This window comes from Rissa tridactyla, chromosome Z, assembly GCF_028500815.1.
Source record: "Rissa tridactyla isolate bRisTri1 chromosome Z, bRisTri1.patW.cur.20221130, whole genome shotgun sequence".
Lineage (NCBI taxonomy): Eukaryota > Metazoa > Chordata > Aves > Charadriiformes > Laridae > Rissa > Rissa tridactyla.
Genome location: NC_071497.1, coordinates 76,190,247 through 76,211,610, shown reverse-complemented (window position 1 = coordinate 76,211,610; position 21,364 = coordinate 76,190,247). Strand labels below are relative to the sequence as shown.

Here is a 21,364-nt window from a genome sequence, read left to right as displayed (position 1 = left end):
AAAAAAGGGAGAGGAACCCAGACTGTGAGCAATAAAACACACAGGAAGAAACCAGGCAAACATGCTTTTGGAAGTGATTTTTTTTCTTTTCTTTTCAATTGCTGCTTTTCCACTTCATTAGGCTGCCACTGGTCACCAGAAATAAATAGTGTTGTTGTGTTAGGTGCCTGCATTACTTGCTATCCCGAGGGGTTTCCCTCTTGGTGACTATGTAGTACTTTGCTTCTTGACTTGAAACCTGCCAGGTCCTCTGTTTTGCTAGAGTAAACAAGGTCTTGTCCTAGTTTGAGCAGTCCTTTCTCTGATGTAGATTGAACCTGGCTAGTGAGTAACAATTGGTGAGACAACAGCCTTGAAAACACAACATGTAGACAAACATGCTCCTGGAAGTTCATCTCTGGGTTTTATTCTCTCATTCAGGAAGGGCAGTTGTTATTTTCTGTGACAGATACGATTTATATTCCTCTACACATCACACAGTTGCTTGCTTAAATATAAGCGTTGTCCTGGCTTCTCTACCCAAAACCTTGTGTCAATAAGTGGTATGTCGTGGTGATTTTAAACTGTTCACCTTTTTGTGTTCTCAAAAATGTTGTTGAGAACTAGGTATCAAATATTCCATGGTTCTTGTGGCAGGTTGGTTAGATGTACCATGTGTGAAGCCAGAACTTCGGGACTGATTTCAGTTACTTTGTACTTGTGGCTTCATCTGCTTCTGTTTCACAGATCCATCTCCATCTGCAGCTGTAGTAGTGCACAACTCTGGAAAGCTTTGAAATTCTACTGCTGCTACCTAGCACTCTTTGCTGGTGCATCCAGAACACACTTATATGGAAATCCATATCACTTATTCCGTTTTGCAGCAAGGGAAATGAAGTGACAGGGCTCACCCACAGTACCCTGCAGTGTAACGGCATAACGTGAAACAGAAATGCTTGCCCAGTACTATTTCTTGAGATTGGGCTTCTTGATATGGTGTCTTTCTTTTACTTTTTTTTTTTTCCCCCAAATGAAGAGTGGTACCTTTTCCCCCCGCTTCTCTTATTCTTTTTCCAACTGTAATACTCTGAAGCACAAAACAGGGCAAAAATTGCCCAGCATCTCTGGGTTTAGTAAGTTGACATCATATAGTCTGTGAACATTGAAGCTCTGTTGGTGTCCTTATTGTTTCTGACTAGTAGAGAGCTCCGTGTGAAGGAATTCTCTTAGGTCTGTGCTTGAAATCTCAAGACACATGTGTATATATATATATACACACACACACACACATGCACACACAGAAAGAAGTATCTTAAATGACTTTTAGGATTTATAATCAATACTTTTATTTCCCTTTTGAGCTGTGTTGATCTCAAGGGATCAAAACAACTTCACTGTGGCTCAGTAGCATTCTCAGACATTCCTAAAGCATGTTTTGGAAAGGCAGCGTTTGTGGAGTGGCAGGTAGCATTAAAAGCATAATGAGCAGTGGAATCGGGGGGTGAGTCCTGGACATGAATACCTTTTGAAACCTATGATTCCTTTGAATGTCTCCAGTACACCCACAGAACGGAGACTGTAATTTAGGTCTGTGCTAAAGTGAGCTATATAGATTCATTGCTAGTGTTTGCCTGAACTTGGCCCCATTTACTTAATCATTCATACATTATCTAATAAAACCAAATGCGACTTGCATTTTCTACCCACCTCTGCAGTTTTCCTCCAGACTTCAGCCTGCTCTGTGCACTGTCCCTGAAACCAGAATAAGCCTTTCTCATTTTGCTTGAGAGATGGCTTTCTTCAGGTCATTATCTTGCTTAGCTTTTCATGAGTTAGGAACTCCTGGCACTGAAATTAAAAGGTGCTGTACTGCATTGTCCACTGCTGAAGCCCAGATGTGCTGTGGAAGCCTAGTTTAAAACATTTCTGCACTTTTTTTTCCCCAAACTCAAGCATGTGGGGTGAGTATCAGAGACAAGTATTGCCTAGAGAACCCAAAGAATTAGCTGCTGCGTAGCAGCAGATTGTCATCATACAATTTTCATGCCTTCGGTTTCAAGCTAATCTGTACAATTACTGCTTCAGGAAACTCTCCTCTTAATGCTCAGCCAGGGTTAGCCCACATTTTAAATCCTAAGTTAGCTACCTGAATAACAAATTGCAGTACAACTTAGAAACGTCCAAGACTTGATAGCGATGTTCTCAAAGGATTTGTGGTACGTACTGATTGCTCCTCTTTAGCAGTCCATATGCCATAGCTAAGGCCACCCTAGTATTTGAGAAGCTGTTTGGATTCAGCACACTTGAATCCTATAGAAAAGGGGGAGATGCATGAAAATTCAGTGCAAGCAAGACTCTAAAGGGAGGGTAGATCTGTTGAGCTCCCTGCTTCATGGTCACCTCTGCAGAGGGGAGCTCCTGGGTGCTGGTGGAGGGAGGCAGAACAAAAATCAGCAGCTTCAAGCTGGAGCCAGACGATCTCTATAACTTGCATAAAGCTAAAATAGGAGAGCAGGACAAAATTCTCTAGCTGCTGCTATGCCATATCATACCTGATGATTTCACAGGTTCTCTGGCTTTACCACCTGAATTATTTAACATCTTCAACCTTCTAGAAGGTAAGAGCTGTGTCCTTCCAGCTACAGAAGAGCTTCCAGTTCTGGTTGCTTGTGCTTCGCCAGTGCATGTAGAAGCCAAAGAAGAACTAATGACATCTCTTGGAAAACTTGGAAGCCCATCACAGATTCATAGGCTCATGGGTTCCATTTCACCCATGAGAGAAGCAGATCAATCTAAACTGCAGTTCATAACATTGTACTGTAAATGCCACCATCCAGATTAGTAGAGAACTTGAGATTTCAGCCCTGAATGTGCTTGGATGAGACTTCGAACCCTGTATTTTCTGATGTGCCAAATCCCAGATCTTTGCAGGAAATTAACAGGGACATGCTTTCTTCCCTGAAGTAGGGTTACCTCTTCCCTCTTTGTTGGCACCTCAGTTTTCTGTATTGCACATTTGGTCTCAAACGCAGAACTATGGCCATGCCAGACAATATTTCCACTGGAGCTGGAGCATTTGCTCAGAGATCAGAAGCTACCTCACTGTGGATACTGTCCCGTGTTCTGCACAGAGAACTTTTCATTAGCCTTCTTCCTCTGAATCATCTCCGATACACCCACAGAATGGAGATCATAAGCCTGCTGAGCTCCAGCTTCCGATAGAAATGGTCTGGACGTGACACATGGCAGTGACCCAGCTGCCTAATAGTGCTTTCTGCATTACTCTAGCAGCCAGATTTGTCATGCAGTCCAAGTAGCATTTGCTGCTATCAGTGATAGCTGATATGCTTAGAATTCATTGGCTGAGCAGCAACAGCAAAACGTACACTGTTCCGTTAGAGCACTGTTATCAGTGCTTCACCATATCAGCAAAGAACAGTTTGCAGTAACTCCACATGCTACAGGGACTCTGTAACTGGTGTGTAATTTCTGTATGTGAAACAGTGCTACACACCTACCGGCAGCTTCCTAATGGACTTAAGTCACACTCAAGTAATTCCCTGAAATTTGCTTTCAAGCCAAAGTGCACCAATGCCTAATCATTAATGATTAGTATTGTTTTACGTGGACTCCTCCTTACATAGTAGCAGTTGCTCAGAAGACAATAGCCTTTCTAGGATGACAGAGGACTTGCTGGATACTGAACCAGAATGCTTACGACCAGGGCTTTGCTTTCTGAGGGTGATGCTGGGCACCTCGAAGTTATACCTGGGCAGCTGTCTTGCCAGTTGCACCCAGAGAGCTGTGAACTGATGTTCTGGAGGGAAGCTCGTTCCTCACCATAGATAATGGAGCTCTTCCCCTTGGCAAAGCATTGCTCCAGCTGTCCCTTCTTACAGTACAAGGCTGGCAATCAGCCTTTCTTCTGCTCCTGAGAAGATCAGTTTGCAGTCAACAGATACAATAGCAAGGAGAAGCTCAGAGGTTGTTGGTGAGCTCTCCATGTCACCTCACAGTAAAACAAGTCATCAATTGCATGGTTCATGAACCAGGGCAGTAAGTTGTTGATCCTTACCTCAGACATCCTCTAGACCATGTATCTGGTAGCTTATAAAGTAGAAGTAAATAGTGAAGAATAGGTATCTTGTGCCAAATCCTTCTGGCTTTTTTTTTTTTTTTTTTTAATCTGGAAAAGCAGTTACTTGAACTGTTTTGATGAATCATGAACTGGTCCTGCCTCAAATCTTCCAGAAATGGCCAAAATCGGAGGACTGTTCAGGGCTATTAACTGTAGATGGCAAACCAGTCAGCTTGTGACTTGTTGCCGCTTTATGCGGTAGGAGAAGGAAAGGGTTAATATAGGGGCAAGACAAACCCCCACCAACAGATGCTGGTTTTGTTTTGTTACCTACAAGCTTGGCTAGAATGACCGCTGATTGGCATATTAGCTTCCTTCTGCTTTCACAGACCAAGGGAATTATAAATGTAACAGAATACAAATTCACTTTAATAAAGGAAAAATAATCAGAGCTAGCAATGGCTAAAGTTATAAGGCTTAAGTAATCATAATTTTCTTCGATTTTTTAAAAATTATTTTTAAAATTCTGATCCAGCAGTTTCATTAGCACAGGTTCAAATGTCTAATAGAGCCAGTTTTCCATGCCAGCTTACAACAGGAAAATTAACAGATCAGATTCCAAATCCCCTGAGGCTTGGCTTTCTCTGACAGATGCTGAGGAATATGAAGATGGCTTCAGCACTGCATATAGAAGTGGGAACTCCTGTGATGTTCAAATCCTGTATAGCTGCATGTGTGGATATACCATAAAAAATCTGAACTGATTTTTAACCTCTGTACTGGCATCTGGCTCATTACATTTGTAAATAGATAACTCTGCCTTAGAGGTAAGGGCAGAAGCTCTGAATGCCAAATTTTCCTTTCAGGAAGGTTTTTGTTTTACAAGCAGCTTGCCTGCCTGCATACAAAAGCAAATCTATTCTACAAGTTACTTTTTCATAGCAACTGATGCCAATACATTCAACATCTTTTGTTATGTGTACACACAGGTAGGTTTCTCAGAAGTGTCTCTTTCGAGGCTGGAGGGATGACTGCAGCTGGAATACAGGGCACTGTTGAATGTAAAAACAGGTGGCTTTGGGCTGATAATAATGGAGCAAGCACTTTCTTACAGAATGTGCCAAGGTGTCAGCAGCATCCACGTAGTGCTTGGGGCACTTTTCCCGTTTGGTTTGTGAAGTCTCCTCTGAACAGTTGTATAAAAAAAGCTGTTTAGCACCATGGGAGGGTAGAGCTACTTCTGTTCAATATGCACAGCTGAGATTATGCTTTCCAAAAGTGATCAGTGCACAACAGTTCCTGTCATGGTATTGTGGCCAGACTTTCAAAATAGCTGGGGTCCAGTCTTCAGTTTGAATACTGACAGCAGGGCAGAAGGTGAAATAGCATCTTTCAAGACCATGCAGGGAGAAATGCACAAGTAAATAACATCCAGTCTGAAAAGCTGTGTCTCCTTCTATACTTAGAGGGGTGAAATGACCCGTGAGCCCAAGGTAGTACACAGTGCCTGGTGATTTCTCAGCCTGCTTACTCTGTTGGCCACAGGGAGTTCACATTCACTTTCTTTCTCAACTTTGCAAATATCAGGAAGGGTGTCAGAGGGTATTGGAGCCTGGGGAAACCACTGGCTGCTGTTTAGGCAAGTATCTGTTGATGATTTCACAGCTTCTATAACAGCAGCAGGCAGTGGAGGAGAGCATCGTAGCTGGCAGAGTCCAGTGGTGATAGTTCACCTGCTTATTGAGAGTAACCTCAACAGTGAGGAGCAGCACTGTGAAGGACAGCAGACTGCCCTCTGGGTTCAAGCTAAGTGCTATTCTTTCGTCCACAGTTGGATGCAGAAGCAAGTGACCATCTCAAAGAGCTCCAGGTGAAGCTGAACAATGTTTTGGATGAGCTGAGTGCAGTGTTTGGTAACAGGTGAGTATAACGAGGTCTCTGTCCTTGAAGCATTCCTTTATTTTATCTAATCTCATTCAGTCAGGTTAAGAAGAGAAACTCATGTTAACTGCATTATATTTTTCTTTTTGTCATAAATTCATGGTCTTTCAAATACTGAGACCATGTGAAGAAGTGAGAAATTTTTTAAAAGTCTCTCTTTTCTGTATTGCGCTGCTTAGAAAGGTAACATGGAGATCTCTCAACTGTGAAATGTCTTTGAATTACATAGAGTGATTTTTTTTCTCTAAGTAGTGCCTGTCAGTAACAGAATTGCCTGCTCCTTTATTGCTCAGAAAGCAGCTTCCAGCTTAGCGTTTATGAAGCAATGTTCTTGTTTAAACCTTCTGCTCTAAACGTATGAAACAGCTGAATGATTTCTGATTGTTAAATGCATATTGGAATAAGAAGGAAACAGGTTTAGAATTTGAGATTGACTTGTTCTAATGTTGCAGTGAATGGTGTTTTCTAATGTTTCAAGGGGAGGAGCTCTTTAAAGTATTGCCAGAGTAATTGATGGCAATTAAGTTTTATTGCAAATCACGTTACCATTTACCTGAGGATAAAAATGTGCTCAACTTCATAATAATTTTGTAGTGAACCATAAAAGATGTCAATTAAGCAAAATCTAGAAATGCAGGGTTTCCAGCTGATCTTCAAAAACAACCACTTGTCATGGTTAATCCCATTCATTTCATGTTGTGCTTTATAACAGGACTAATGCAGGCGTGAACTGGAGTATAGATGAAACATGGGCATGGGGAATAAAACAAATTTTACCAACTTATCCTCCTACAGTCTACAGGTTTGCAGTACTTATGACCAAAAAAGTATGTTGGGATTTGTCAGTGACTATTTGGATTTCAGCACGCAGAGCTAAGTGGGGAGATAAGTGAGGAATTCCCATTGCCAGTAATGGATGCCATAGCAAGAAATGGAGTGATTCAAACTGTAACTGAATTGAATCGATAATGTTCATAATTAGATGGAGGATGACTGAGAAATCATAATTAGGGGGTGAATTTTCTTGTATGAAACCTGTCTCCGTGGTGTCACTGCTACAAGACAATTAAGGTACAATCTTGACATTTGCAAATACAGTTTAAAGAGATTATTCAGTTTCAGCATACCTACCAGGAAGTGCTTGAGAGAGATGTGCCAGCAAGAGATTTAGCCAGTCAGGCAGCTCAGATGCTTCACTCATTCCTTAACAGTAACAGAGAATGAAAAGCAGAGCTGCAGTTTACTGTATAAGCAGGATCTTCTAAAGGGTGTAAATGTGGGAGGTAAAGCAGATATCCACAATATTCTGTGCAGAGTCTGTAAACCATTGCTCCCACACCACTATGCACACCTCACACTGCAGATCTTAACTTCTCTTCATCTGTGTGAGATAATTGCGCCTGCTGGGAAAGCAGCACACATCCAGAGAGCCTCGCCACCTTTGTGCTGAGAGGGGATTATGTCTGGACACAGAAGCGTTTTCTGCTTTAAAGGATATCATAGAGAAAAGAAGCCTGGATAAGGCTAGCTTCTCTTTTGTTCTCGAAGGATGTTGGATTGACGGAGGGAATTCCTGCGGGATTTGCTCCAGTGAGAGGCAGGTTAGAAGAGAGCAAGAGGGACCATGAGACTGGAGGTGGAAGTGTGGGAGAGGAAAGAGGTGACGAAGGGGTGGAGAAGGAAGGTGAGAGCCGCAGGGCAAAGGTGTTGTATGCTAGCACCCAACTCAGAAATGTCCTAGGCGGCTCACACAGCAGTTCAGGCCACTTAAGCAGCTATAATACTGATTTCCAAACCCGTGTTCCTGCTCTTAAACCTTTACCCCAGCTCCTAGCACTGACTCCTCTTCCTGGTCTCAAACCATTACTGGATAGCTAAATGACACTTGTAACGCCTGTTGTTAGCAACTGTTCTTTTAAATGTCAAAGCATTTTCATTTATTCACTGAATTGATACATTGACAGCTCTGCTGATCTGTTCATCATTTTTAACCATTGTATTATTTCATTTTGAACTTTCTCTTAGCAGTAAGAGATGGAACAGTAACTGTGCTGTAATGGCTTGCGTGTCACTTCATTACAGTGACGCTGATGGTTTCACAGCTGAGCCCCACATCCCATTCTGACACCTTGATACAGCATGGGCTGTATGGCAGTGGACTGGTTTCAACCTGCCTTCAGGCTGTCTCTAATGTGTTAAAAACTTACCCCATGTTGGGTCATAACCTCATTACTGCCCATGGACTCCTGGGTGCTCAGAATTGTGCATGCATTGTGGCGTTGCTCTATACGATATCCCAGTCTCTGCGGTGTAACGCTCTCTGTGTAGAGAGCAAAGATACAGCAGGGTGCTTCAAGCTAAGAATAACAGTGTTTCTTGAAATCAGGAAAGGATCGTTTCTTTTTGCAAGCTGAATGAACAAACTCCGGTTGTGTTCAGAGGTAGTAGGCTGTCTGTGGACGATGGGCATAAGGAAGTGGGTAGGACGGCCCTTGGTGACAAATGCAGAAAGGAAATGCACAGCAAATCTCAGGAAGGAAGAGTGTGTAATTGAGGGCATAGTTAATAGCCTTGCAATATTTAACTTATGTACTAAAGCCGAGATCTCTGCCACTGATAAGTCTTCGTTTTGCCTCTCTCCTATCTGTTCAGCTTCCAGACTCGCATTGATGAGTGTGTCAAGCAGATGTCCGATATCCTCTGTCAGGTGAAAGGGACAGGAAACGTTGCTGCTAATGCCAGAAACACGGTTGCGCAAGACGCAGATAATGTCCTGAGGCCATTGATGGATTTCCTGGACGGAAAGTAAGCAAGTGTTCAAGTGTACGTTATGCATACAGTGCATCAGATTGGGAACAGGATTGGGAAAGAATTAATGGCTTTTCTTCCCATATCTGCCTCTCAAGCCATAGATCATCTCTTCAGCCTTCATTCAACGCCAAAGCACACCCTCTGTTCTTCTTTCTCCCTCTGGGAAATATAGCAATCAGCAAAACACGCTGCTGATCAGGTAGTGGGAAAGGCTGAAATTCTAAATTTACTAGCTACATTTTTTTTCCTATACAAATTGTACTGTAGCCAATTAGCACACATTGCAAACCATAGTTATATACCGGACACATATACTACTCACTATCCCAGTCATGTTAAACATGCACGTTCTAGTCACGTGTGGCGCTGTTCTGAATAGAAAATAAGCTTCTGAACTATGTGATGTACATGAGCTTCGTCTGTTGCTTTAATTAACTGCTGCCATTAACACCATGCAGCATGATTCAGCTGTACAGGGACTTTTTGTGGGTAACTGCTCATAATTCTCATCAGCTAAGCCTTGATCTACAAAGAAAACCAGTTTTTAATCATTGTAGAAGTTAAACTTCTTGCTGATGCACAGCAGTTCTTTGTTTTGTAAGAGGTGGAGAGCAATTTTCCTAATAAATGCTGTGAGAGATGTGAAGTTTTATGAGTTTAAAACGTAATTTATTTTGTTACTCTTTGTATTGATTGTCCCATCTTTCCTTTGGGTCACCGTGTACTAAGTGACTCTCTGCAGCAATCATTACATCTAGGAGCCCTCTCATTTGAGCATTTTCCATGCATGCTTTCACGATTCCTGAGAAACCACCTTCCTTTGTATCACTGGGGACTTGGTATGCTATGCGCTTTTTGTCCAGCTGCGGAGCAAGTAATTTTGATTATGATAATCTGAGTCTGGATTATTTTCGTATCTCCTTTACGGAAGGAGAGTCTTTTTTGATGCTTCCTGCACCCTGCCCACATCGTTCTTGTCCCTGTTTGGTTTTGTTCATTTACTGTCTAACCAGCCATGGGGAAAAAAGGGAGAGTCTGCGAGAAAATGTAACACAACGTAGAAGAGTCACCTGTGCACTGCCGCTGGCTGCATAGTTCCTGCTTTGTAGCTCTCCCAGTGTGATCAGTAAATGCCAAAGTCCAACGATCATTTTGAAGAAGAATCTAACATCTCTTGGCTTTCTTTTGGTAGCCTCTACAATAATAAAGGAGGAATGACTAGGGAGATAAAGCAGAACTTCTTTCTGTAAAAGGGAATAAACATATGGTAGGTGATTGGCAGTGAATGCAATTGCAACAAAATAACAGAGGAGTCCAAGAATTGCTTCAAGGTGATTATAGAGATAGATTTAGGGACTTCAGCACCTATCAGAAGCTGTGCAGGAATTTCTGTGTAGCAGTCTGGGAAGTATTAATTTAGGTATTCAACAAAAGTCATTATAATAACCCCTTGAAGTTTAAAACCTATTATTCTACATTTGTTTGTAATTTTTTCTTATCTACCCTGTAAATTTGATACATCAGGAAGTATCTTCGTAAAGGAAACCAGATCAATGGTACCTGCTCTTATTTGGATAATTCCCGACCACCATAACTTAGTGATATCTTCTGGTAATCCCTAGGTCAATAAATACAAATGGTTGAGGTCAGAAATGTCAATAATCCATTTTGGCCAAACGTATTTAGTGCTGAATCTCCAAGGCTGCACTTTATGAAAAGGGAAGATTTTTACCCTTAAAGCAATCATTATGACAGACTGCTTTGGGTAGGGCACTGGTTCTCCTGTTACACATCTCCTTTTTCCCTTGCAAATTGCATTCTTTGAACTTACTCAGTTCTTGCTCTCTCCCTGCAGCCTGACACTGTTTGCGACTGTGTGTGAAAAGACGGTGTTGAAACGCGTGTTGAAAGAGCTCTGGAGGGTGGTAATGAATACCATGGAGAAGCTCATTGTACTGCCTCCTCTTACAGACCATACGGTAAGGCATTTTCTTCTTCCTGACTCATAGCAGAAGGTGTTGCCATTGCCTGTGTAACTCATCTCTTTGACCTAGTGAGTCATCTGTCCAGGTAAATTTGTCTGCACATAGCCTGCTCGAGGATGGAAAAATATGTCTGTAACCTAATAAAGTAAGAGAGCAACTCTCTTTATAATAGGGTTGCAAGATATGGAGCACACTCTAGAAAAAAAACAATTCAAAGTCCATGATCCAAAAGGAGTTGCCATCAAGTATATCAAATCATGTTAATCAGGGGTTTGCAATCCTTTAAAGAGAGCTGCGTATGTGGGATTATTGGGCAGTCAGTGTTGTCTTCATGGCCTGTAAACACCTGTAAATACTTTTGCCTAATTACTGTGATCTGTTAGTCAGGTGTCTCTCTGTATAGATGTAGTTAATTTGGGCTTGCTTTTTAATGGCACCACCTCCTGTTTTACCCCCCAGAAGGCTTTAACATCAGTATGGGCTGGCATGATTTCTGTGTCTCTGATGTTGGGAAGTTGGAAGCAAGTCCAGATAGTTTGCGTTCAAAGGCAGTCTTTTATATAATTGTTCAGCTGTGTGGACATACTGGATGAATGTGTGTCATGAATGTAGTGGTGTTTTTAACAATGGACAATTAACAACTTCTCCAATTTTGAGAAACCACAGAAACTGATTAAATGTCAGTCACGCATGCCCAGCTGCTCTGGGGGATGACACTCAGTTGGAGGCAGAGTGAAGTTTGGGCTATAACCTTGTTATTTGGAGACAATCCAGAACTTCTTTTCATCTCTGTGTTGGGAGTAAACTTGTGGTCTGTGGCTAGTTTATGCTGATTTGTTTTCTTCCCAGTAGTGGGTAGAATGATAGTGGTTTTCACTATTCAGCTGTTGCCTACGTATTTTGAGTGGACTTCTTGGGTTGCAGTGTCTAGAGAAGTGATGCAAACCTGCATTTTGCAATAAGTGTTTCTTGCTGTGAGAGGGATGGCCTTTGTCTCTAGCTTTGACGAAGACAACTTTAAACAAAACTGCTGAGACACAGTGTGCAGTCATACCTACTAAGCATAAAATTAGTGTGAGGTGTAATTTGCTTGCTCTGAGCTTGGATTTGGAGTAATCATTTCTGACTTCCTTTTTAATTTATAAAGGACAAAAAGAATTACCAACATTTAAGCGGATGAAATTTCCTTCAGTTGAATTGCTTTAAAAAGGAGTCTTTGGGGATAGGTGCTAAAGTCATCATGTAAGAGCAGCATTAATGTGACCCCTTCAGAATGGAAGCAGTGAGATCAAGAGCCTTGGAGACAACCAGGGAGGAGCTGCATGAGCTTTACACTTGCTAGTTTCGAATTTAAAGGCGGAGTAGGAGAGTGATTTGGTACTTGTATCACGAAGGCAATAAGTGTGATCAGCCAATTCTTCCAACCTGCAGGATGTTGCTATAAGCCACTTTTGAGTAGTTTCTTGTTGCCATCGCTTCAGCTTCAAATTGAGAAGCTCTCTTTGTGTAATGAAGCACATCCTCAGTTTTCTGAGATAATGCAAAATACTCATAGCTGTATTTTTAGCTGTCTAATCAATTGTATCATAGTGAGGAGGCTGAACTAGTCCAAACTGTAAAAGAGTTGAACAGGCGGTTGTGAACAGCGAAGTGATTAAAATGGCCTTGTCTGAAGTCCATGAGCAGGGAACCCGTGGCAAAGCTAGTTGGGCTACAGGGGCAAAGAGCTGCTTCCACTGTCCCCTGGGACATAACGATTTATTCCGTCACCACCAGATTTTCATAATCCCTAGTAATGAAGACTGGCAGGGAAAGGCGAGGCAAAACTCAGGGTTGACAGTGTGGGCAGAAGCAGTACTTCCTCTTTGCTATTCTACTTCTCTGCCATGCACCTCTTATCTAATTTTGCTTTCACTTTTTTTTTTTTCTTTCAAAAGCACATCAGACTCAGAAATAGCCCCAGGCACTGTAACTCACTTTCCTCACAACCCTCAGCAATAGAAAGCTCTAGTGCTGCCTCTCCGTGTTTGAAGGACCACTGGATGGGGATCACCGTCCTAAAACTCTGCAGCCCTTAAGAAGCAGGGGATATTCATTGTAGAAGAGAGTCCCTTTTATGGAATATTTTCTCTCCTTTCTGTAAAATTGCTAGAGGTGCAAAAGTGTTTTTGATGGTGGTCATGGAAAGCATACTCGGGTAGAAGGTTCCTGACACGCTGCAGTGTGTCGCACTTGTTGCTTGTGTGACCCTGTCACTGTACAGTGCTTTAATGCTGGTTGCTCGCTGGACCGATCTACTCCATTTAAATTAGCTCAGCCTGTATGGAAGGAAAATCTGAGCTCTGCTCTTCCATTCTCTGCTGCTCAGGTGAGAAAGCTCAGGTGGGGCTCAGGTGAGAAAGCAGTCAGACGCTGCCCATGAAGGATGCAATGGGGATGGGGTTGTTTTACAGCTTCCCACTGTGATGGACCTGAGCTGCGGGTGCCTTAACGGCTTTCAGATGAGCGGCTTCTACCTCTCTGAGCATTGACTGCCTGTGGGTTGTGAAATTAGTAGCAACATGATCTCCAGTAACTCACCGAGCAGTTCACACCTCACTAGTTTTAACTAAAGATCAACATTTAATTAAACGCTCTCCGTCTTGGATGAGTGGATATGCAAACATAGCTCTCTGGAAATCCTTATTTTTTTGGGGTTCAGTGCACAACGCTTGGGGATATTAAAGGATTAGTTATACATTTCTTTCTCCCTCGCTGCTTAGGACGAAAGTATAGCATGCCAACAGTGACTAGTCAGGTCAATGAAGACTTGCTTAATTTACACACAGATGATTCCTCTGGAGCCTCTCCCTTATTTATTTAACACGGTACACTGCAGCCATTCACGTGAGGCTCCATTTGTTCTTGCTCCTGCTGTGCTTTTTTCTACTCATCAGACTTCTCTTCACTAAATGAGAATGTGGTCCAGGGTAAGAACAAAATTTTCTTTAGGCTGCGGACAGATTTTACACGTGACTTCCAAACTGGCTGTTCTTCAGGCCCATCTGCAAGCAGCACCACTCCAGAGCTATTCTGTGGTGGAGAAGATTGCAGCTTTAAGAGGTTTTCTGAAACCTTTCACCTTTCTTAACTTGTGTTAGTTTAAATGAGTCCTCTCCCTTGTGCCAGCTAGGAGTGAAAAAGTCCAAGGCTTCCTCTGTAATGAGGAGAAAAAGCTTTCTTAGCCTTGGATGAAATGATGGTCTGTGAACTGCACATGTGCCCAGATCTCTGTACAGACAGGTAATTATTTTCCCTTTTCCTCACTTTTAAGACTATTTTCTCACTATTTAAGACACCACAACGCTAAAAAATAGTGCTATTTTTTAATGGGTGGTAGCAAACATTGGCTGATGATACAGTTTTTATAAATGAACATAAGTGCTGCTAACAAATGATCACATCTTGTTGTTGTTGAATGAAAGAATTAAAAAAAATGTGGGAAAGGAAAGTACAATACCAGATGAAACTTCTTTGCACTGGTATGTCTCAGAAAAAGAAGCCAGAGTAATAATATGTTTTCCAAAAAAGGAGTGGAATTCAGAAGACTTGCAGTAGGCTTTTGTTTCCTAACTTCATCAGCTGAGCAGTAGGACAGTTAAGCTGTGAGAGTTTGAGATGCTTCTAACATAAATCAGTGCAGTTTGGTTGGCTTCTAGCAATTAGACTTGAGTCAGCTGAGGATCTTTCTCTGAATGCTTTCACTGAGTCGGGGAAAAAAGACAGTCGGACCATTAACGAGGAATTCAAAATCTTTGTGGGGTGGACTATAGATGTCTTTCATGTTTCCAAAAATTTAGGAAGTTAAAATTATTTCATAGGAAGAACCAGGAAAACCAGCAGTAAGATCTGTCCCTTTTCTAGCTACATTTGCCACAGAGCTAGTCAGAAACAATTCATAATAAGGACTTAATTTTTCCTCATCTTCCATCCTTGATGTTTTAATCAGTTCCGTTGTAGGCAGCTTTTCTCAAAACTACCTGATATTTAAGCTTAGTTGTTTTCATTCCCTAGAGGCACACATAGAATAAGTGCTGTCTATAGAGCTTTGTGCTATGTTTTCCATTAATAAATAACTTTTTTGAGGAGGTATAGCGTCTTGTTTACAAGAATGCCATTTGGCAGAGGAAGGAGCTGTCCCGATTTTCATGAGATGTTGCCAGCATTGATGACAAACTCATTGTAACAGTAAAATAACCTCCTTGCAGACACATTGACAGAGATTGTCACTGATTGACGAGAATTTCCTTAGCGGGCAAGAGTTGAGGAACTGAGGAGTAGTTATCTGGGCAGCTTTGTTCCTTGAAGCGTATCAAGTCACTAGGTATTGCTTAGTGTTACCAACCTGCCCTCCTTAGAAGCCTGCGGCAGGGAGACTACGTGCCTAGGTGGGTTAATGTTGTTGTCCAAATTTATATTAAATAAAACAAGTGTCCAATGAAGGCTGAAAATACTGTCTCAAGAAATGTTAACATCAGTGTGTTTTGAGACTGCCCCCTTAACTTTTTCAAAATTCAGGTTATAAAAATGTTAATTTTTTTTCTGCTTGGTCAACAGGCATGAAAACCTTAAGTTTTAAGACCCATGAGTCAAGCAAACTTCGTGACTAATTGTACAGAACAGCAGGCACATCTGTTGGATACCAGAGCACTGGCTGAAGCTGTGTCTCCTGGTGGATTATTTGGTGTGGCCCACAGTGAAATCTCTTTGTTGCTCCTGGTGTGCAGTCATGTTCAACCTCGCTCACTGGAAACACAGAGAATTTCGTACTCTTTCAGTGTAGAGAGTTGTACTCTGACATTAACCATTGGATACTGGCAGCAAGGAAAGCTCCCACTCTCAGTTCAGAAGCCTTCCTTTATGGATGCATTGTCCTTATCTGCACTTTTCCCCCCCTCCAAGACTTGTGAATTTAATCAATTATTTCTTGTTCTTCTGTTTAGCTATGAAGTCAGTGATGTTCATGCTTTATTGACTTGTATTCAACAAACATAAAAGGCTGAGGAACAGTGAGGGTTAGGTGATAGTTATGGATAGAGCAAATCAAGAAGTTGTCTGTGATTTCAGGTCACAGAGTCTTTCAGCTTGAAGAAATTTCTGAAGCTGGCAAAACTAAAGAAAAGGTATCTCATCTAAAAATACACTTTTTGACTGCTGTTGTAATGGGCAGAGGGTGTCCGGTGTCTCGGTCTTTCAGCACTTCTTTGCTGAGGGGCACCCATCAGTGGGCCTGATATTAACTCTAATCCTAGAAAAAAGAGAATTATTTCAGCAATGATCTTTGCAGTAGAACCCAGTTCCCAGAGTCTCCTCTGCAAATGCATGTATGGAATAGTTCCTGCTCCACACAGTACTGACTTAAAAGGCCACAAATAAACAAATACCAAAGAAGACAGCAAAGAAAACAGACTGAGTGGCATAGGCAGGGGCAAAGGGCAATATAATAATTCTGGTTTTAGATCTTGCTTTGTTACAGTTTGAGGGTAGCATTTTGACAGGGATGGGAAGTGGTCATGGCAGGTGTGGTTAAGTGAGAGGGTGAAGGGCTGTTGAGATGAGAAAAAGTAGTAAAGGAGACAGAAGGAGAGCTGTAGAAAGGAGAATCGTTCTATGATTCACTGGAGCCCTTTGGGGAAATGTGGTCCTCATGGAAGCAGCAGTTTCCAAATAAGATGAGCTTCATCCTGTCCCAGGTCTGTCCCTACTGGAAAGTGCCACCCACCAGTGCCTGTCCCTGGAAGCTTATTTCAGACATTCATCTGGGACATCCCCCCAGGAACTTCTCAGCTGATACCTGTGGTGACATTTACACATACTTTTAACACTAGCCCCTAATAATCAGTTACAACAGAGGAGAGACAAAGATCATCTTTGAGAGAGCAGATCTCCTGACATACCTAAGGCATTACTGAGAGAGATAATAGAAGGGAGGTTTAATTAGAGAAGAGGCTGGGTTCTGAAGCCCAAATCTGACCGGCCTAAGAGGGCTGAAGTGGAGGGCAAAGTTTCATTATATGATAGATGCACAATTCATACACAGAATTAGAGTAGGCTGGGTTTTTTTTTCCCCAACTGGAGTAACTGGCAATTGTGACTCTCTTTAAAGAAAAAGACAAGACCAGATGAATGAAAAGGAGCAAAGTGGAAGAAAATAAATTCCAGTACACCCCATAAAGCATCTCTGGGAGAAGAGACTGAAGGATTGTCTTGGTTGCTTTTGGCTTTCTCATTAAATTTTGGACTTAACTCCCCAGGCAGAAAGGAATATTGCACAACAGAGAAATGCTGTGGTGAGGAAAAGGAAAAAAATGTCTTTGTTTTAACCATTGGAGAGGACGTAGAATGTTAACACTAGAGTGTTAAGTGGCTTGAAGCAAGGTATCCCGTCATTGGGATTTATCTTCCCTTTTTTGTTTCTTCATTGGTCATACAGCCATCAGTATGTGTGGCTTACATCAGTAAGCCACCATGGGGAAAGAATAGAATCATAGAATCATATAAGTTGGAAAAGACCCTTGGGATCATCGAGTCCAACCATCAACCCCACTCTATAAAGTTCTCCCCTACACCATATCCCCCAACACCACATCTAAACGAGTCTTAAACACATTCAGGGTTGGTGACTCCACCACCTCCCTGGGCAGCCTATTCCAGTGTCTGACCACTCTTTCTGTGAAGAATTTTTTCCTAATGTCCGGTCTAAACCTACCCTGCTGCAGCTTGAAGCCATTCCCACTTGTTTTATCGCTAATTACCTGTGAGAAGAGACCAGCACCAACCTCTCTACAATGGCCTTTCAAGTAGTTGTAGAGAGTGATGAGGTCTCCCCTCAGCCTCCTCTTCCTCAAGCTAAACAGTCCCAGCTCCTTCAGTCGCTCCTCATAAGATTTATTCTGTAGGCCCTTCACCAGCTTCGTTGCCCTCCTCTGCACTCACTCCAGCACCTCGAGATCTCTCTCGTATTGAGGTGCCCAAAACTGGACACAGTACTCAAGGTGTGGCCTCACCAGTGTTGAGTACAGGGGGATAATCACTTCCCTCCTTCTGCTGGTCACTATTTCTAATACAAGCCAGGATGCCATTGGCCCTTTTGGCCACCTGGGCACACTGCTGGCTCATGCTCAGCTGCTTGTCAATTAGAACCCCCAGGTCCTTTTCTGCCAGGCAGGTCTCCAGCCACGCTTCCCCAAGCCTGTAGCGATGCATGGGGTCGTTGTGGCCCAAGTGCAGGACCCGGCACTTGACCTTGTTGAAGCTTATACCATTAGTGTTGGCCCATTGGTCCAATCTTTCCCAGTCTCTCTGTAGAGCCTCCCTATCCTTATGCAGATCAACACTCCCGCTTAACTTGGTGTCACCTGCAAACTTGCTGATGATACACTCTATATCCTTATCAAGATCATCAATAAAGATGTTAAACAGAAATGGTCCCAACACTGAGCCCTGAGGAACACCGCTTGTGACCGGCCGCCAGCTGGATTTAACTCCATTGACCACCACTCTTTGGGGCCACCCATCCAGCCAGTGCTTGATCCAGCAGATTGTATGCTCATCCAGGCCATGAGCAGACAGTTTTTCCATAAGAATTCTATGGGGAACAGTGTCAAATGCCTTTCGAAAGTCTAGGTAGACAATGTCCACAGCCTTTCCCTCATCCAATAATGAGGTCATCTTGTCATAGAAGGAGATCAGGTTCATCAGGCAGGACCTGAAGAAGAGCCATTGGCCAAGCTTTTGACATGTAAAGGCTGTGGTGTAGTATTCACTGGACTTTGTTTGCTGATCTCTCACCCGAGAACTGCTCAGATCCAGTTTTGTTTCTGATCTGGTGTATGCTTACCCCCACCCTACTGACTGGGCTCTGCTTCTATAGAGAGATTGTCATCAGTTGTGTGATCTTTTGCTTTGGCTAGTCTTTCACTGTCTTCATGTGTATTTAGACATTTGAAGGCATATCCTGTTTAAATGGGTGGCTGCTGTAAGCAAGAGTGAACCAGTTAGCAAAATATTGTGCTCCGAAATACCTCTTGATGTGGTATCCACGGAAATGCCAGGTTTTATACTAGGTAATAAACTGCCAAGGAGTCAAGTTGCTGTGACTGGCCTTGAGGTGGTTGTGTGAAGTTCTAGCTGTGAACTGACTTAACTTGCTCAAAGGAAAAACATGCAAAGCTTGTTTATAATCTTTTTTTCCCCTTCCTTTCTTTTCTAACTTCTTGCAATCATAGGGCACCCAGTTGATTTTCAGTGCTGCTAAGGAACTGGGACACTTGTCAAAATTGAAGGTATTGTTCTGCATGACTTGTGTTAATGGCCATGTGTGTAAGCGTGGAAATGTGTTAGTGCATAGCATGTCTTGTGCTTCCAGTGGCTTGTCGCTAAATGCAATTGTAGAGAAATGCTTTTAAATGCATTAAATGTGCTTTTAAATGCATTCTGCTGACATTAGTATTGTGTTTAAATTACCTGTTAAATTTTGTTGTGGGTTTAATCATCAAAGTAGTTTCTCTCTTCTGTAGATACAGTGGTCGGTTTGGTATATCAATTTAAAATGAAAGAAACAGAGATCTCAATATCTGGCCAGTTCCTCTGTATCCCTCTATACATCCTCTGTATGTATAAAAGGGAGTCCCTTATGTGATGCTGGTAATGAGGTATCAGTAGGAAAAATGATTGTGCTAGCTATTGATGAATTATATGAACTGTTACAAAAATAACTGTTGCTTATGGAAGAGAGCCTGTGTCTGTAAATTCCTTCTGCGTGGGCTCTCTTTACAGGCAAGCTGGCATTTAGCATGAAGGCTATGTTGATGTGTTTTGACAGTGCATGACGTGACAGTGCATGACATGAGCATTACTAAGTGCACGCCACCTCATCGTGAGCCAATCAAGCATTAATTCACTGGTCACGACAGGAATGGTATGAAAATAGTGACGCCTTACAACATGCAAACTGCACTGTGCTGTGGTTTGACTTGTGCTACAAAACACATATTGTGCAAGAGGAGGTCTAAATCTGAAGCGTCACAGTGCACAAATTGTGCTCCAAGGAAGACAGAGCTGAATGTGAACTCTGTCTCAGAGTGTGATCAGGGAAATTTCCCACAGCAAAGAGCATTCTCCTAAGTGATTAATGCAATTTCAAAATGCATTCATCATTTCCCAGAAATTTTATCTTTTGTCTTGAGCACTTATTACAACTGTCTTAATACAATTATCTGTTTCCCATGACCAGAAGACACATTTTACATATGCATGTTTATAAGCCAAGCCACAATTCATTTAAGGTCGTGCTTATTAGCAGTCCTAGTAAGTGATCTGGACATGCAGGTGTGTCGTTAGATGCACACACTTTTCCCCAGCTGCATTTTGAGGCTGTTACATAGCAGTTAACAGTGACTTAACATAGTTCCTTAAGTGTGGTTCCCCAGGGGAATAGCTGCCACCAGTGCTGGGGGACGGCCCCGTGCACTCCCACAGCCAGGCTGTCCTCCGTGGTGACATGGTGGCTCACGAGGATTGCACTACCTCTGCTGTCTCCAGCACTTACAATGCTCCATGTTGCTTCCATGGGAGAAATGGGGAGAGAGGAGCTTTGTATCCAGCATGGGAGAGTGGGAGCTGGACCACAGCCTCCAAATATGACTCCATTTTCCTCGGAGTATTCCCTTCGTGTTTCAAAAGCAACAGCATTTGGAGGAAGAGAAGCCATCGCATGCACTCCTGGTGTCCAAGGCGGAGTGCTCTGGCTCTGAATTTGCTCTGTTTCTCCTCCCAGGCCACAAGGACAAGTTTGTCCACAGGCGACTGCGAGTTCCTGTGGCTTGCTTGCATTCCCTGGCATAGTCAGTGACATTCACTGTTATCTTTTACTTCTTCCATATTCTCTCATTACTGGAATTTCTTAATATATGCAAGGTGCCTTTTGCCAGAAGAGAGTTTGAAGCTTTGTCTGTTTCCATTCGCACGGGTCAGATGAAGTCCATCCCTCCGCAGCAGCCTGTCTTCAGTTCAGTTGCTGTAAAGCTTCACTTTGGTAACTCTGGACTGCATTTTTAGAAAGGCATGTAATCATGTAAATCAGGTGTGTGATCAAGCCTTTATCTGCATATCCACATATAGGACTACAGCAGCACAGGAACACAGGATTTTATATGTGGCAAGTGAGCTGTACACAAGTGTGAAAGCACTCTGCCACCTGAATTCTGGAGACCTTTAGTTCAGACAGATGGTGTGAACCAACACTGCATCCAAAAATTTCCAGAAGAGTAAAGGAAGTTTACAAGAGTGTAAACTGCTTGGGTCTGTGTAAGCATTGTGGATATTATCTTTTTTTTCTATCCTTTTGGTTTTGTGGACACATACAAGCTAACAGGGAAGCCATGAGTAAATGACTCTTCAGAGCCCCTCTCCTGTGCATTTTGCAGTTCCACTAAAAGCCTGCGAAAATTATGGGATGGATTTTAAGCTTTATTTGTCTTAAATAGAACAGGGGTAACAGAGGTCTAGTGAATCGGATAACTCAGCTGAA

The 21,364-nt window shown here is 42.5% G+C and overlaps 1 protein-coding gene across 3 annotated transcripts in view; it reads left to right on the top strand.

The window, feature by feature from the left end:
* Window positions 1–21,364, top strand: part of UNC13B (unc-13 homolog B) — a 216,458-nt gene that overhangs the window by 182,246 nt on the left and 12,848 nt on the right. For 2 of the 3 annotated variants that reach the window (XM_054185789.1, XM_054185792.1), the window contains 4 exons: window positions 5,889–5,977; window positions 8,651–8,803; window positions 10,665–10,788; window positions 19,062–19,118. In XM_054185789.1, the coding sequence (XP_054041764.1) occupies window positions 5,889–5,977; window positions 8,651–8,803; window positions 10,665–10,788; window positions 19,062–19,118 (423 nt within the window). The remainder of the gene's footprint in view (window positions 1–5,888; window positions 5,978–8,650; window positions 8,804–10,664; window positions 10,789–19,061; window positions 19,119–21,364) is intronic. The other variant, XM_054185791.1, reaches the window with a different exon arrangement.